Source organism: Leucoraja erinacea, chromosome 14 (assembly GCF_028641065.1).
Source record: "Leucoraja erinacea ecotype New England chromosome 14, Leri_hhj_1, whole genome shotgun sequence".
Taxonomy (NCBI): domain Eukaryota; kingdom Metazoa; phylum Chordata; class Chondrichthyes; order Rajiformes; family Rajidae; genus Leucoraja; species Leucoraja erinaceus.
The window spans coordinates 43,514,610-43,532,736 of NC_073390.1; the positions used below are offsets into that span (position 1 = coordinate 43,514,610).

An 18,127-nucleotide genomic window follows, 5' to 3' on the forward strand; every position below is an offset into this window, starting at 1 on the left:
AGTTTAGAGATACAGCATGGAAACAGCTATAGTGCTATCCATAATATTTGGGACAAAGACCCATTTATTTATTTGCCTCTGTACTCCATAATTTGAGATTTGTAATAGAAAAATCACGTGGTTATAGTGCATATTGTCAGATTTTATTAAATACCATTTTAATACATTTTGATTTCACCTTGTATAAATTACAGCTGTGTTTATACATAGTCCCCCCATTTCAGGGCATTGTGGTGCCCTGAAATGGGGGGACTATGTATAAACACTGTTGTAATTTCTACATGGTGAAATCAAAATGTATAAAAAAGGCATTTATTAAAATCTGACAATGTGCACTTTAACCACATGTGATTTTTTTTTTTTTATTATAAATCTCAAATTGTGGAGTACAGAGGCAAATAAATAAATGATGGGTCTTTGTCCCAAATATTATGGAGAGCACTGTGAGTTGCTATAGCAATGCTACCGTACCAACAGAAAACAGCAACACCATGGTTCAATGACAACCTCCTAGTTCGATCCAAATCTTGAGCGCTGCCTGTACGTTTATATGTTCTCTCTGTGACCATATGGGTTCTCACTGGGTGCTCCAGTTTTATCCCATATCTTAGTGATGTGTGAGTTGGAAGGATAAATTGGCCTGCAAATTGCCTTGAACGCTTATGCTACCGGTAAAAACTGCTGAATATGGGAGTATACAATTGCATTAGTATAGGCCAAATCTAAATGGGTACTTAATGTCTGGCTCGGTGTTGGTGGCCAAAGGCCTGGTTCTGCACTGAATGTTATTAGTGTTGTTGTTACTTTGACAGCATTTCTGCACTAATTTTCAAATCTAAAATTATCATTTGGGTCGACACTCACTGTGGAGCATATACTACATTTGATAAAGAGAAGCAAGTGTTCTTTCTATTAGCTTATTTATTTATTTATTTTAAGGGTACTTTCAAAAACTGTCATTCTTTCCCTAGCTTTCTTTCATTTCATTTAAGAATATTGGTTTTTGATTAAGGTGCTTGGCACAAATTTTGTATTAAAAATGCATTCATGGGAATTGAAAACACTCCCAGGCGATATTTAGCTCAGAACCATCACCATTTCATACACTAACAAGGGAAATGGATGCAGCACTTTAATTTGTTCAGCTGGTGATATAACTTAGATATCTAGTTTTTTTTCCAATGTACTAGTCATCTAATCAATGAATAGCTGCAAGGTATCTTTAATTGATTTTATATATTTTATTCCATTTCCTGACAGGAAATTCGCTATACACTTCTGCTGTATTTCTCAAAATATTTTTAGAGCAACATATCTAATGGCCATCTGTTCAAACTTTACTATTTTGGTGGGAATGTTACATTGAATTTTATTTTCTTGTCATTGCGTTTTTGGAAATGTTACACCCAACATGTGGGAGGGATCCAGGCATGCACTTTTCATCTTTGGGGCCCACAAGGTGCAAGGCTTGGGCATATCCCAGAACTGAGACCATGGCCCCATATGACTTCCACGTGACCTGACTGTGCAGAATGCTTCCTGGAGTGGAGTACAGTACTGGTAGGTGCAGATCTGTTGTTATATGTGGTACAATGCTGGTGGGTACAGGGCTATGTATAACAGAGGTACAGTCAAGCATGGAAAGGTAAGATGCAATGAATAGTAAAATATGGGGCGCTGAGCTAAGCATCATGGGTGCTATGGGTGAGGCAACGAGGGTGTAGTGAGCATAGCAGCAATGAGCCAGTGACAGAACTTCAAGAACTGTAGCATTTGTGTCCCTGACGCATAACTAAAATGACCTATATTTACTTTTCATTGGTTAAAATAAAAAATGGTTCATGTGAGTGGCTTTCAGAAATAGTGTGCATTGTAAATCTGATCCTCGCATAAGAAAATTTTCCCTGCTGGGCTAAATATAATGTAACATTGGATTTTATAATCTAAGATTTGATTTTATCCCCACACTAATCCCATCTGGTGAGAAAATTAATCAGAATTAATCCTATTGGATATTTATGTTGCCTTATTTCAAACAGAATTTTAATCTGCGCTAGACACAAATAGCTGGAGTAACTCAGTGGGACAGGCAGCATCTCAGGAGAGAAGGAACGGGTGATGTTTCGGGTCGAGACCCTTCTTCAGACTGGTTAGGGATATGGGAAACGTGAGATATAGACGGTGATGTGGACAGATAAAGAACAATGAATGAAAGATAAGCAAAAAAGTAACGATGATAAAGTAAACAGGCCATTGTAAGCTGTTTGTTGGATGAAAATGAGAAGCTAATGCAACATGGGTGGGGGAGAGATAGAGAGTGAGGGAATGCCGGGACTACCTGAAGTGAGAGAAATCAATATTCTTACCACTGGGCTGCAAGTTGCCCAAGCGAAATATAAGATGCTGTTCCTCCAATTTGCATTTAGCCTCTGACAATGGAGGAGACCGAGGACAGAAATGCCTGTGTAGGAATGGGAAGCAGTATTAACGTGTCCAGCAACTGGGAGATCAAGTTGGTTCACGCTGGCTCTGCGAAGGTGGTCCGTGAAACGATCACTCAGTCTGCGTTTGGTCTCACTGATGTATAAGAGTCCACATCTTGAACAATGGATACAGTAGATGCGGTTGGAGGATGTGCGGGGGAACCTCTGCCTAACCTGACACGACTGTCGGGGTCCATGGACAGAGTCGAGGGACGAGGTATAGCAACAGGTTTTGCATCTTCTGTGGTTGCAGGGGATAGTTTGGGTGGGAAGGGATGAGTTAACCAGGGAGTTGTGGAGGGAACGGTCTCTGCAGAAGGCAGAAGGGGATTGAGGTGGGAAAATGTGGCTAGTGGTGGGATCCCGTTGGAGGTGGTGTGAAATTTCGGAGGAAAATCTGTGCTTTTGATCAATACAGGAGGACATAGACTGATTGGTAGTGAGGTCCTTTTTAAAATATGCACTTGGGTTCCCATGAAGTATTAGAGTCAAAGAGTCATTTAGTTGTCAAGATCAGAAATAGGACCTATTGCCCAACTATTCCATACTGACCAAAATGCCTACCATAGTTAGTCCACTCTCCAAAAAAACTGGATAAAATTATTGAGAGTTGATTTTTCTGTAGGAAAGCCATGCTGACTATCACTAATCGCTACCTTGCCACCTAGTAAAAGGATTAATGCAGGGTTGTTTAACTCTCAATCTTGCTGTTGTCCATGAAAGTTCCTTTACCTTAAGAGATACCTTTCATGTTCACTCGCTTTTCCTGCCTTTACCCTAGTTTGGTAAATCCTTTAAATGTAGCAATGTATCTGGGAATTATTGACCTACTGGGTCTACATACCAATACTATGGGAAGAGAGGAAACATTTTCCAAATGTTTCTTTTAAAATAATAACAGCATAACAATACCTAATATTTAGGACCAGAAATGAAACATAAAATAAAGCTGCGAAACTAATTCCAAAAAGATTAGGCTAGATCTAACATCATAAAGTAAAACCAGCTCTTTTCTGGTTCAACAGCAGTAAAATTTAAATACAGTATAAGTTTCAAAAAAATCAATGGCTATTTTTCCAGGGAGATCCAGGATCTTACCCTATAACATGTCAAACATAAATTATTTGTAATTTCAATCTAATTTGGCTCTGGGCCAGATCTCCCATCTCCAAGCATTTGTAGCTCAATTATCTGATAGAAACAGGGAAATTCACCCTGAAGCGAGGAAGATATAGCTACAAATATTCATTATTACAGTATTGTGCTCTCAAATTTTATTAAGCTGTTAACTATTAAATGCTAATGGAATATACCAGGGACTGAACAGGTACTGCTGGACACCTAATATTGAAACAGCAAAATGCTATCAGCATTTACTAAAGTACTTCAATGATGATAATAAAATAAAAATCATGTTCATTATATGATACTTTTCATACATTTTATTTGGTGTAAAAAAGTAGGGCTAAATTTATCTTTGTGGATCTCTTTCCCTCCCTGACCCCAACTTTGTTGTTGTTACCACATTTTCCATTTTCTTAAAATTCTCTGCTTTTGATACTGAGGCTGATCTTGCTCGCTATACTTGCTTGCAATGCGTAACAGGGTTCCAAATATCACAATTGGGCCTTATGGACAGATCAAAGGAGGCCTCCTCTACAAATCGCCACACAAAGCCTTTGGCAGATGACAAGCTCCTCTCCAAGCCTATTGTTTTAGCATTTCATTGTCTTTTTAAATTCGGAAGCATTCAACAATGATTAAGATTTAAATGAACAAATTAAATAAACATTAAAAAATTAGCATTTTAGAACTAAAATAACATTTTAATAAATGTCAAAATATTTTTTAACAATTAAATATAAAAAAAAATAAAACCCAACATAAGTAGTCCTGTATTCCTGCCTTTTCTTCTCAGAGCCCCATAACTGTGATAGTAACTCTGTGACCACAGGTGACAAACTGCCAGTTCTTACTGTGAGGTAGCATGTGGCCATGGGGATCAGTGCTGGGACCCCTGCAGTTTGCCATATACTTTTTTAAATTGAATGTGAAGCTCAATTGAACCTCAACTCCACGTTCCTATTTAAACCCAATTTCCTTGAATCACTCGGTATCTAACAAACTGGTGGCCTCAGCCTAAAATGCACAACGCTTGTGCATCCAAAACTCCCTGGGGAAAATAATTCCAAAGATTTGGGTGAAGAAATCTCTCCTCATTTTAGTCATAAATCACTAGCAAATCATCCTGAGAATATGCCCATTTATTCTTGATTCTCCAGCTGCCACAGAGCCATTCTGATCAAGTTGTGGAAATTGAAATGTTCAGTATTGTGCCCCTGTTAAGTACAGCTTCCCCAAGTATAAAATCCATTCTGAGGTAACACAGCACCTAACCGCAGTTTCCATAACCACCTCTGGAAACTTAACCCCCAAATGGTTAATGGTCATTCAAATTGAGTTCATAGCTTTATGTCATGCAGAATAACAATGTCAACATCAGGCACAGGATTAGAAAGTAAATTAAAGTGGTGATGGGAAAGAGTAGAAGAAAGAATAGAACAAAGGAGAACAAATATGGTGATAAATCAGATATTAACCACTTTGAAATGAAGGATAAGAGAGGATAAGAAATCCAAGAGCTAGGACCCAACTTGCATTCAGTGTTCTAATGTGCTTCTTGATATAAATAATACACCAATGTTACCTGTCCACAACTCAACCTTACAATAAAATTGAATCGCATCCATCAGACATGTCATGGATTTTAAAGGTCCAAGCTGGCTCTCACTCATCAGCTGAAATTCTTTCAGGATTTGTAATTTATCAATATCAAAGTCAGTCCCATGAGTCCAGAGACCATTGGAAATGCTGCGCTTTCCATTATTAGTATTCTCCAACATATTGACTCGTGGCAGCATCCCTTCTGTAGATAATGTGTTATTTTCCAGAAGACCTCCCATCCAGACTCAAATCTGCTTACCTTTAAGTATCAGATTAGACAAGGCATTTTCAGACAAGCATCAATAATCATCGATTTCCAGCCAATTGTCTGAAACACTTTGGGTTTTTCCTCACACTTTTCTTAAATAGTTCCTGATTTAGGAGAACTTTGGGATAGTTAAGGCATCTGCAGGGCTCTTACCTATTTCTATCAAACCTCTGAGTTTGAAACTATTATCAATCTTTAACATCATAATGTTCTGCACTTTGTATACTGTAATTCTGATGTAAAATAAAATATAGCCTATTGTATGTCAATTTTGTTTGTTTTTAGTATATTTTCCAGTTGCTATTTTGGCACTTTAGTATGCCAGTTAGTCTTAAATGATGTTGCTCAGTAATTGGCAACAACTACATGATCCCTACATGAGTCTTTTGTGCTTTGCTTGGCTAATAATTTATTCTTGAGGTTTTTCATTTAATTATTGTTTTTAAGGCCAGGAATAATTGCTAATGGTACAATGCACTTAATGGGAAATAATTATGACTATCGGGGTATGTCAGCATGGAATTTATAGCAGCAATTAAATCTTTGTGAAGTGAGAAGAAGTGTACTGATTTTAATGCGGGTTGGCAAAAACAAACATTTCAATCTCAGAACATGCACTATAATTTGGGGATTTCCCACGGAAAACCATTTGTCGGACATTTGTGGTCTAAAAAAGAATTTAACAACAATCTTCAGCTCTCATTTCTAATGCAATATTTTGCAGTGAAAACAAAATACAGTAGCAATCCTCTTAACAGTCACTGTAAAAAAGCGCAAATGATGTGAGGCGTATAAGCTGCGGTACAACATAAAATGGCAGATGACTTGTAAAAGAAATAAGAAAGCAAACCATTAGAGCACAGATAATATATTATGTACACAAGCAGAGATGATGGCAACAACTAAAGAAAATACAGCCCCTTGGCAGTGCAATTATCATTCACGCTTGGAAGTGAGCCTATGTTATAGTGAGATTTATTAGTAAGATTAAACGAGAACTTACCAGTTTGAAGTTTGATCTGTATTTTATGAGGAGTTACGATGAGGGATTACGTGAAGAAGCCCGCTAGGACGCATGCGTGTCATTCTTCAAAGCAGCGGTGTGAATTGACAGATAACTGTAATGACTAAATTTAGTAAGATTAGAGAAGAGGTACCAGTTAAGTATATGATCAGGGTGGGAGCGGAGGGCACGTAATCCCTCATCGTAACTCCTCAAAAAATACAGATCAAACTTCAAACTGGTAAGTTCTAGTTTAATCGTACTATTTTACTTCGGAGTCACGTGAGTGACTACGTGAAGATTTCAAAGCTCTGTGATTTCATGCCGTGGAAACGAGTCCATGCACACGTCTGCCTTGACTGTGGGAGGAATAGTGTTAAGATAATTGCACATGATTCGTTATTGAAATCATAAAATTTATTAACACAAATTATAACCCCATTTATGGGTTTTTAAATTAATTTACAGAATTTAAATTTTTTTCTGCAAATGTTCCAGTTTTCCTCACTGGCTTATTACAAAATAACTGGAAAGTTCTTTCCCCTGACCATCCTGCTGCTTCGAGGATTTGGTCCATGGGCACATCCAGTTGTACTGCTGCCGATGTAGCTGCAGCCCTGGTGGAATGAGATTTGAACACGTTAGTATCCACCCCAGTCTGCGTTAGTACATGTTTCAGCCATCTCGAGATCGTTTGGACCGTCACTTTTTGTGAGGTTTCTTATGGCTGATCTGCAGTCCCTTCTCATTGCCTCTTAGGATTTTTGTTTTCTCCATGTATAGTGATAGATGTTTAACTATACAGAGGCAGTCATCTGCGGGGTATGACCTAAATTGAGTATTGAGGCCTGCTGATCCCTGTCTGTTCTGTTTTACTAGTTTGTAAATATGGAACGTAATATCGTCAGGTGAGGAGGTCATGTTGTCCAGTCTGAGTTTGTGCAGTGACTGAACCCTCTGTGCCGTGACCAGTGCCATTAACATGACTGTTTTTAACGTTAGTCTGTATAGGGACAGGGTAGATGCTGGTGACCAGTTCCTGAGTGCTTTCAGGACAATGCTTACATCCCATATATGGGAGTACCTGGTTTTTGGTGGGTTTGTGTTAAATATTCCCCTCATGAGCTTGGTTACCAGAGGGTGAGTCCCTACCGTGTAACGCTCTGTCCCTTGCCATAGGTATGTCGACAGGGCACTTCTGGCGCTGTTGATGGCACTGTAGCTGAGCCCCTCATCATAGTGGAGGCCTGCCAGATATTCCAGAACAGATGGGATGTTGATATTTCTGTTGGTGATTTTGTTCTTATGACAGTACGTTTCCCACTTTCTGATGTAGACCAGATATTGTTTCTTGGTTGATTCTCTTTGGGCCGCCGAGATGATGTTTGCTGTTCGGTTCGTGAGTCCCAGTTGTAGAAGTGGTGTCTTTAAACTCTACAAATTAACAGGTTCAAGCTTTTATGGCTTGGGTGGCTATCCCCTGTCACGAGATGTAGTAGTAGATCTGGTCTGTGTAGGATTGTAATACATGGTTCTAATACCATGTTTTGCACCACTGGGAACCATGGTTGAGTAGGCCAATCGGGTACTACCAAAATACCAGACGCAGAGTCTTGTTGTATTTTCCTTAATACCCGACTGATGAGGCAGAAGGGAGGGAATGCGTAAATAAACCATTTCCCCCAATGCAACGAAAATGCATCTGTGGCCGCTGCCCCAGGGTCTGGTTCCCATGAAACATAGTTAGATATCTGGTTGTTTAGTCTGGATGCGAAAAGATCGATATCCGGTGTACCATATTTTGCTGTAATATCAGAAAACACCGTTTTGTTTAACATCCATTCGGTGTTTTCATTAAATTTGCGTGACCTGGTGTCTGCCACTAAATTTAGTCTCCCTGGTAGGTAAGTGGCTGATATCCAAATATTTCTCTGGATGCACCATTGCCAAATTGAATTAGCGAGATTGTCACATGATATCGATTTGTTGCCGCCCATGTGGTTGATGTATGCTACCACAGTGGTATTGTCTATTTGTAATCTAACATGCTGGTGGTGTGATCCAGTACAATATGACTTAAGGCCATGAAATGCACCCAACATTTCCAAGTAGTTTATACCGAGTGTGAGTAAGAAGGATGCCTTCTGCGCTGCCCATCTACCTCCACAGCTGGTGATGGTATTGGTGGCTCCCCACCCTAGTGCACTGGCATCAGTTTGTAGTGCCATCGAAGGGTTACTGACTATGATTGTGTTGGAACAAAGCCAGATGTTATCTATCCACCATTTTAATTCCGTTTTGGCTTGGATTGGTAGTCTCATAGGTCTGTCAAAGTGACCTGCATTAATTTTTAGAGCTTGAATTTTGGCTCTCTGTAAGTTTTGGTAATGTAGGGGTCCAAATTGTATGGCTGGGAAAGCAGCCACCATTTTACCAATTACTTTAGCTACCAATCTGATGGATGGGTTTCTGATGTCAATGAGGTTGCTGCATACCTCCATTATTTCTCTGGCCTTTTCCTTAGGTGGTGTCACTGTCATGTGAACTGAATCAATGGTAAATCCCAAGTAGTCCATAGTAGTGGACGGTGTTAGTTTAGATTTAACTGGATGGATGATAAATCCCAGTTGTTCAAACAACTGTTTTGTGGCTGTTACCGTTAGTATGGCAATTCCAAAGTTATGCCCACAATGAGTATGTCATCTAAATATGCCATAATCATGTGTTTGCGTTTCCGTAGAAACGCTAGGGCTGGTTTCAAGATTTTTGTGAACAGCCTGGGGGCTGATGCTAGCCCATTTGGCAGTGCTTTATATTGCCAGTGTTGTTCCATCCAGTTGAATTTTAAGTAACATCTGTGGTCACCTCGTATGGGTACTGAATAGTAAGCATCTTTTAAATCAATGCTAGCCATGAAGTACCCTTTGGAAATTAGTTGTTTAGCAGTAACAAAGGTTTCCATTTTAAAGTGAATATATTGTACAAATGTATTCAATTTTGTCAGATTTATGATGATGCGACAATCACCATCTTTTTTCGTTTTGGTAAATATATTGGACACGAATTCTAATGGTTCGTGGCTCGTTAGCTCAATTACACCTTTTATGTAAAGCCGTTCCAGTTCAGCTTGTGCTTCTGTTTTCTCCCTATCAGAGAGCACAAACTTTCGGTTTGGTTTATGTTGGACTGGAGGGCTGTTTTCGTGTATAAACTCTATGGTATATCCCTGGATACTGCTTAAGACGTAAGTATCGGTTGTTAGCATGCTCCATGCATTCAAGAACCAGTGTAGTCTTCCCCCAACCTCCATGCTTCTCATATTATTTGGGGAACCAGACCCACCTACCTCCATTGTTACCAGTGGCAGAACATCCGTCCACCGCGTCTGATGTTTCGCAATGCGTGTAGCGCAATCCACGCATGCGTCCTAGCGGGCTTCTTCACGTAGTCGCTCACGTGACTCCGAAGAAAAATTAAAGACTTGTGATGTTACACAGATGAATGGGATTCTTAAAAAAATGTTGGTAAGAGATTTTAAGAAGATTGAAATGGAGCAGGGGAGATATTAGGGACTAGATTTTCCAATACTTGATCAGAATCTGGCAAAATGGATTGCCCAAATGTAATAGCATTCCTTGCACTTGATTATCATTACACTGAGGTTTAGGTAAAAAATTTTTCCATTAAAAACAAACATATGAAACTAGCAGAGAATCAATAAAAAGAAAAAGGAATAAACACTAGGAACGAATGAGCCAAAAACAGATTTGTATGAAATAAATTCATGCAGAGAAAAGTGGAGCGAAAGAGACAAAAATACTGATGTTACTTCTCAGCATGTCTGTGCAGGTCTATAAACAGGATGCTTTGAGCAGTCAGATGACTACAACAGACCGATGTCAGCAAAACAAGGCTAGGTATATTTTTCCTTGCAGAATAAAACAGGCAAATGAACGGACTAATAAAAGGTAGGTACACAAAATTACTGGAGAAACTCAGCGGGTGCAGCAGCATCTTCGCTCCATAGATGCTGCTGCACCCGCTGAGTTTCTCCAGCAATTTTGTGTACCTTCGATTTTCCAGCATCTGCAGTTCCTACTTGAGGACTAATAAAAGGTTACTGATCTGAATGTTAAGCAAAAAAACAAACTGCTGGAGGAACTCAACAGGCCAGACAGCATCTGTGGAGGGAAATGAGTGGTCACTATTTGGGGTTAAGATTGAAAAGTAGAGGGGAGAAGGCCAATATTAAGAGAATTTACGGGGAGGGGTGGACAAGAGCTGGAAAGTAATAGGCGGATTCAGGTGAGGAGGAAATCTGAATGTTAATTCAATTTGTTTCTCCATGGACATTATCTGAATAAATATCACATTTTCAGTTTTCAATAACTGTATTTCACTTCTGTTCGCATTTCCCTTCCCAGGGGCATAGAATTTTCATATTTTATCTTTCAATTAATGTCTGCATTTATGGATAATCTCCAACTCTCTTGAGAATGAGCTGGTGGACTGTATTCTTGAATTGCTGCAATATATATGATGGGAATATTCACAAAAGCACTGTTAAATAAATAATTTCAGGACATTGTCTCCAACAGTGATGCATACACAGCCAAATGTTTCCAAGTCAAGATAAATGTGGGTTTATGGGGAAGCTATAGGTTCCCTGTTGCCCTAGGTACAAGAAGTTATTGACTGTTGTTGAGAAGTTGAGTTATTGCAATGTAGCTCATACGGTGCACACTGCAGCAAAGTCCAAAATGTGGAGGAGATGGTAACTTTATGATGGCAGATAGGATGTCAATCATGTGCACTGTTTAGTCCAGAATGATGCCATTAGCTCATTCTTTCAATCATGTTCCCTGGGACTCAGATCAATTGATAGTAGTGTCAGCATGGCACTGTTGGAAATGTTCAATAAAACTTCAAAAGTGCTTCTTTCAAAAATGATCATCTTCGAAAGAGGAGTTTGTAATCAACAGGGGAATTTCCTTGCATCTGTTTGACCTGAAACAGGTATGTACTGTTGCTTGACTCAACAAATAATTTTAGTATGTCCTCAGCTGTTATGGAGGGAACTTAGTGAGGCAACTGGACTGGGTTATCTAGATTATCTTTGTTATCTAAACTGTTGCCCTAGAGGACATTGGGTGGAAACTTCATTTTTTCCCCCCTAACCGATAAAACTGGGTCGTTAACAACTCAGGACAACATTGCAGAAACAGAATTCATCTGAACATCATTTACATTGTCTTTTGTCTGAGGTCGTTACATTGTCTTTTGTCTGAGGTCTAGAGGCCAGGAGCAGAATTTCAGTTGGAAAGATTAGCTATCAGCGTGAAGCTAAGTACACATAAAATGTGATTCCAAAATTTGACGCACACACAGCGCACAAATTGGATTGCAAAGAATGATACAAAGTGCTGGCGGAATTTAGTGGATCAGGCAGATTGGGTAACAATATTCCCATAGTTTTATTCCACCCCTAACAGTAGGAAATCCTCTAATATATTGAAAAGGAATTAAAACTCAATAATAAAACATCTTAAGTATTTAAATCAATTCCATTGCAAATTCAATTCAAGAAGTCAATACATAGCCTTAAATGAAAGACCAGTTATTGTTTGCAAAATAATTTGTAGTAAGATGCCCAGATATTCCTCTGTAATTAAAGGCATGCAACGATACCATAGGATAGAACGTGATTTAACCCAGGAGGAAAATTGAACTGCAAACAGTCATAAAAACACAGAATACACCAAACACATTAAATGAAAGTGACGAGTGGAAATGCTTGGGGGATGTGCAAAGGTTGGGGAGGGCGGGGGGTGGGGGGAGGAGTCAGTCTCTACCCCATGGCAGAAGGAGGAGGAGTTGTAAAGTTGGATGGCCACAGGGAAGAAGGATCTTCTGTGGCGGTCTGACCTGCATTTTGGTGGAACCAGTCTGTTGCTGAAGGTACCCCTCAGGTTGACCAGTGTGTCATGGAGGGGGTGAGCTGTATTGTCCAGGATGCTCCGCGGTTTGAGGAGCATCGTCCCCTCCAAGGCCACCTCCCATGAATCCAACTCCACCCCCAGGATGGAGCCAGCCTTCCTGATGAGTTTGTTGATCCTATTGGTGTCCGCAGCCTTCGCCCTGCTGCCCAGCACACGGCAGTGAAGAAGATGGCACTGGCTACCACCAATTGGTAGAACATCTGCAGCATCTTAATGCAGACGTTGAAGGAGCAGTGCCTTCTCAAAAAGTATAGCTGGCTCTGTCGCTTCTTATACAGGGCCTCAGCATTCCTGGATCAGTCCAGTTTATTGTCCAGGAACTCTTCAAGGTATTTGTACTCCCTGGTAAACTACACATCCACACCATTGATAGAGACAGGGGACCGCGGTGTTCCTCTCCTCCTAAAGTCCACCACCTGGTTAGAATATTTGAAACAATTGGTCTGTATAAAACTGAATTTTCATAAGAATATAGATGGTATCATTGATGTCCAGTCAGCTGGAATCTCCCCAATGCACCATCTTCAAATCAGCCATAAAAAAGCATTGAAAACATTGAAAACACTTTTTATAATGTATAATAGAGAACTATGGGTGTAGAAATGTTTTATGCTTTATCTTTAGTGCACTTACTTGGTATCGCTAGAAAACATAACTCTTTATGGGCCTGTCCTACTTACGTGACTTTTTCGGCGACTGCCGGTACCTGATATAGGTCGTTCGTTACAGGTCGCTGAAATTTTTCAACATGTCAAAAATCCAGCGGCGACCAAAAAGATGCTCCGACTGTTTGGGCTACTGAGGAGACTACTTACGACCATACAGGCGACACCCCGGTGACATGTTGCAGGGTGAAGTCTGTATGGTTGTGAGTAGTTGCCCAAAGAGTCGTACCTTTTTCTGGTCGCCGCTGGATTTTCAACATGTTGAAAATTTTCGGTGACCTGTAAAGACCTATGACGAGTGCCAGCAGTCACCGAAAAAGTTGCGCTCGAAGTACCGGATGGCCTACTCCTGCACCTATTGTCTATTGTCTATTGAAGAAGCGGTAATGAATGGAGAAAATATTTTCAGTCTCAGGCATCTGGAAGTTCTGTAATTCTTACGTATAATTACATAACCGTTCATTTAAATCAGAATCACATCAACCTGTAAGACTTGGAGTGAAAATACCAGCCTGAGGTCCTTAAATTTAAATCCAGGCCTTAGTGATTGATTTGGACTTGTAGAAAAAAGGTAATTTGCTTAGTTATTGACTAAGCTAACAATTGGATTAAAGAGAGGAGAAAGGAAATGGAGATTAAATAAAAACAAACAAACAGGGAATTATATTTGTTGGTTCTGGAACAACAGACCTAACTAATATGGAATAGTTTAGAACTCGGGATGATGGTAATAACAAAAGAACATTGGTAAATTGACATTCTATTCAACATACTGGAAATTTAATTTCCTATAGATAACTGGTGTGATGAATCTAGATAACTATTAGGATGGAAAAACACCATCAATGAGACGCTGTCTTTCTCAGAATCAGCTACAACTTGATTTTTCACATTCTATTATAATAATCTGATTTACCGGAATAATACAATGGAAAATGTTAGATTAATTATTTTTCAAAAAGGCAATTACAGATGAAAACCAAAACAATTCCAAAAAATTCTTCACATTAAAAATGCTACCAGAGACATCATTCTTTTAAAACCAAAATTATAGCAGTTGTTTCCTGAACATGGAGATAACAAAGTCAAAAATTTGTAACTGTTTACTTTCCTGAGATTAAAACCAAACATTCACTTCACCTTCCTATAGCTAATTCAATCATTCAATGTCACTTTTTTTTTTAAATTCCAAAATATTGCAATCACATTACAATTGTTAAATATCAGCGCAGCAAAAATAATCTGCATTACAAAATGAAGCACCTATCTACACCCCGCACAATTAACATTATGTTAAATAATATATAGGCGGTTGATTTCAAAGGTCAATGTTGAAAAATTATTTACAATCAGGATTTCTCTTTAAGTGATAGAACATGCAGATATAATTCATATAATTTATATTCAAATTAATACTAGGTTTAAACAAATAATAAATGCTTGTTATTCAAGTACAGAAATGGATCACATATAACCATTTTATAACTGCAGGCCCATGGATTAAAGTATATTTTAAAGTTGTACTTTTGCTACCATTAAACAGTTTGGTCTTGAAGGCTAAATAAGGGCACATATAATGCAAGTTCCACATACATCACTATGACAACATGCCTGAACATTTTGGATAAGATTATAGTCACTTGAAAATACCAAGTTGCCTATTCATTTCCATTCAGAGCTTCAACAATGAGTCAGCAAGAATTGTGTCGATTTTTAAGCCAAATTCTTTCAACATTTTCATTAAGAACCAACTACTGTATTTCACTTGAGAGGAACAGTTACAACCGTTAGTAAGACAACATCAACCCACCTTAGAAACTTAGATTTCAGAGCAAAGAGGAAAATGCTTGAATGAACTGTTCGACTAATTACATTTGACATCTCCTAATTTTGTGAATTATTTTTAACTTTAATGCTATAATATTGCAGTTGATCTTGTTAAAATTCCATGCATTTCATCCAATCCCATATTTCATCAATTTAGTAGCACATTTGAGAAATAGTTTAATCACAGAAACTATCCATACCTCGCAAAGAAAAGCTGCTTTCAAATCAGCTTTCAACAAATAATGGACCTGCAATACAAAAGAAGGATGCACTTACCCAAAACGCCAAGCCGATAGTTGAGTGTGATGACTATGACATTGCCATAACTCGCCAGTACACTACCATCAAATACATTTCCTGTGCCTTCCATGTATGATGCACCATGGATGAAGACCATAACAGGTTTGGGTCCACTATCACGAATATCTGTAATATGAGATACATTTTAAATATTTGTAAAACTACTAATGTTGTTATTATTAAGCTGTGTATCGTTCAATAAATAAAAGCTTAAATGACTAATTAAGATTTCAGCAGATTATTGGTCTAATATGATAACTATCAATTAGGCATTGCAATCAAGCTACTTTTTCTTTAAAAATCTTTGGCAAAAGAATGTACAATATTTGAAATGTGACTGGATTTGGCCACAGAGAGTTTGTTGAGTGAGTTTGAACAACACGCTGTTACTGTGATAGTGATGTCTGTTTATTGCTATTGGATACAATGGAATTTCTTCAAAGAGTAAGTGAAGAAAATGTGAGAATTAATTTGTCATTGAAAACCAAAAAGAGTACGTTACTTGATCCCGAATGCTAGAATTCAAAGTGGCTAATGACAGAGTGGTTAATGGAACCCTTCATCTTCTTTGCAGTCAAACACATAGAATTGGGGGAATATGTTGAAGAAATCAAAAGATGAATGTAATGATTAACATAATGTCACTTTATCCATTTAACGGAATATCATGATGTTATTTTGACATTTAAAATAACAGTAAGAACTTTTATCCCAGTATATAGATTTTTCAGAAGTGTGTCAGGAAGAGGTTGATTCATTTGAAAAATGTAATTTGACACTACAGCACAAATTGAAGAGAAATCAAGAAGAACCAACTAATTGGGTCTGGAGTCTTCTATTTTTCCCCCTTCATGATGTTGAAGAAGAAACTGATATATTCTACATATGTAATGCAAGATAACGTGGAGATTCAAAGCACTTTCTGTAAAGACATAAAAGACTAGAACCAGGTGCACGAATGGGATCCAAAGGGTGGTTTAGTACTTCTCTATAACACCTTTGGCATGTGGTTGTTCATAGTTTGCCTTGAATGGAGCTAGTTTCTCCAGACGTTGACAATGAGTTTGTGCCACTCTTCCTCCAGGCTGATACGCAGAATATTTGGTAACTGTGTGAAAGAGTTAAGTTTGTTGGTCGCAGAACAATCATTTCCAACCCACTCATCTATTACTGATGGCTTCATTAATGTTATTCTGCCTATAAGTATTTCTTTAACCTGAAATTAAGATCTTTAAACTGAAATATTAATGGTACTTTTTCCAAAGATGCAGCCTAATGTACATTGTGTTTCCAGTATTTTCTGTTTTATTTCATATAAATGGCATTTTGTCCACAAACCAGTATGGATGATTACAAATGATTTATGCATAAGAGGCCTTCTACAGCGGGCCACCACCATAAGAGGCCTTCTATGTTAAACTTTATGTTAAAATATAATCCAGATTGACAATCAATTTTATTTTATTTTTCACCAGTGATATTCTATCAAAATTAAAATAAGATGTTTTATTGAACCAATATTGATTATAATTTCTAATATCCATACCTAGGAATGCATTAATGCATTCATTATAAAAAGGACCATCAATCATGTAACATGTTAATAAATTGGTCAAAAGATTTTACGATTGAAGTTAGGTATTAACCATATAACCATATAACAATTACCATATAACCATATACCATCTAGTTTAGATACCCCCTCATATTGTATCTAACAAAATTACACTGGCATAAATGTTTCTCCATTTGCAATGGATCATCTATGTGGAAGTACAATCAAAGTAGACAAAAATCTATGAAATGGGCTGAATGGCTCCCTTCTGTGCTGTATCCTTTCTGTGTTGCTATAACAATTATCCAAATAAATAAAAACGGAAAATACGAGAAACACCAGCAGCATTTGTGGAAAGCAAACAGATTTAAGGTTGCAGGTTGAAGATCATTGGAATGGCAGTCAAGGAGAAACTTTGAGTTGGATAAACAAAGGGTGCATATTAGATAGAAGACAGGATCATAAATTGCACATTCGGCAGAGAAAACATTAACAGCATCAGAAAGTGAACTCGAAGATCAACGGGTTACCACCAGGTTAAGAAGAATGGAGTCAATGGCAGCATGAAATTCTGCTTTGGTGGATATGGAAGCTGAAATATTTTGAGTAAATTGAAACTTATATTAGATTGAGCCATGTAAGCAAACTGAGAAAGTAACTTAGAATCAATCCAGCCGTAACAAAGCAACCACTACCGATTTTACAGCGTGGCAAAAGGGCAATAGAGTGTGGTTTAGTGATGATCTTGGAAAAGAGTTAAAGAGATGGAAGAAAGTACCTACATGATTCTGCGAATACGGCATTTGCAAGAGATTAACAGCTCTATGTTGTCAACATGTCTTTATTCCACCTGCGATGGCAAGAGCAGGCTTATGGCTACTAACAGAAGTATAAAAACATATTTTTTACTTTGCCTGATATTGAAGAGGAGAGAAATGTGTTCAGATCCAAATTCCTTTTTTTTTGTTGTATACACCAGGGTGCAATGAAATTCATTCTTCGACTAAAGCTCTCAGAGTAAAGCAGTAAATATAATACAGTAATGATGAATACAATAAATACTATGAGTGCATTGTGAAGGGATCATTACGTTGCTGATGATACGGAACCTGAAGCTAAGGAACCTGAAGCTCTCAACCAGATCTACCAGTAGCTCCATTGATGAGGACAATGTTGTATTCGCTGCTTGCTTATTTATGTTAATGACCAACTGTTGTTGAGGGCTATATATTATTGTCCTGACACCATAACAATGGGTTCTCCATCTCTATATCTTTCTTGTACTTCATCTCAACATTGTTGT

At 38.2% G+C, this 18,127-nt stretch overlaps 1 protein-coding gene across 6 annotated transcripts in view; it reads right to left on the reverse strand.

Moving 5' to 3' along the window:
* The window catches only part of nlgn1 (neuroligin 1), a 401,351-nt gene that overhangs the window by 282,859 nt on the left and 100,365 nt on the right, over positions 1-18,127 (reverse strand). For all 6 annotated transcript variants that reach the window (XM_055646263.1, XM_055646262.1, XM_055646264.1 and 3 more), the window contains one exon: positions 15,246-15,395. In XM_055646263.1, the coding sequence (XP_055502238.1) occupies positions 15,246-15,395 (150 nt within the window). The remainder of the gene's footprint in view (positions 1-15,245; positions 15,396-18,127) is intronic.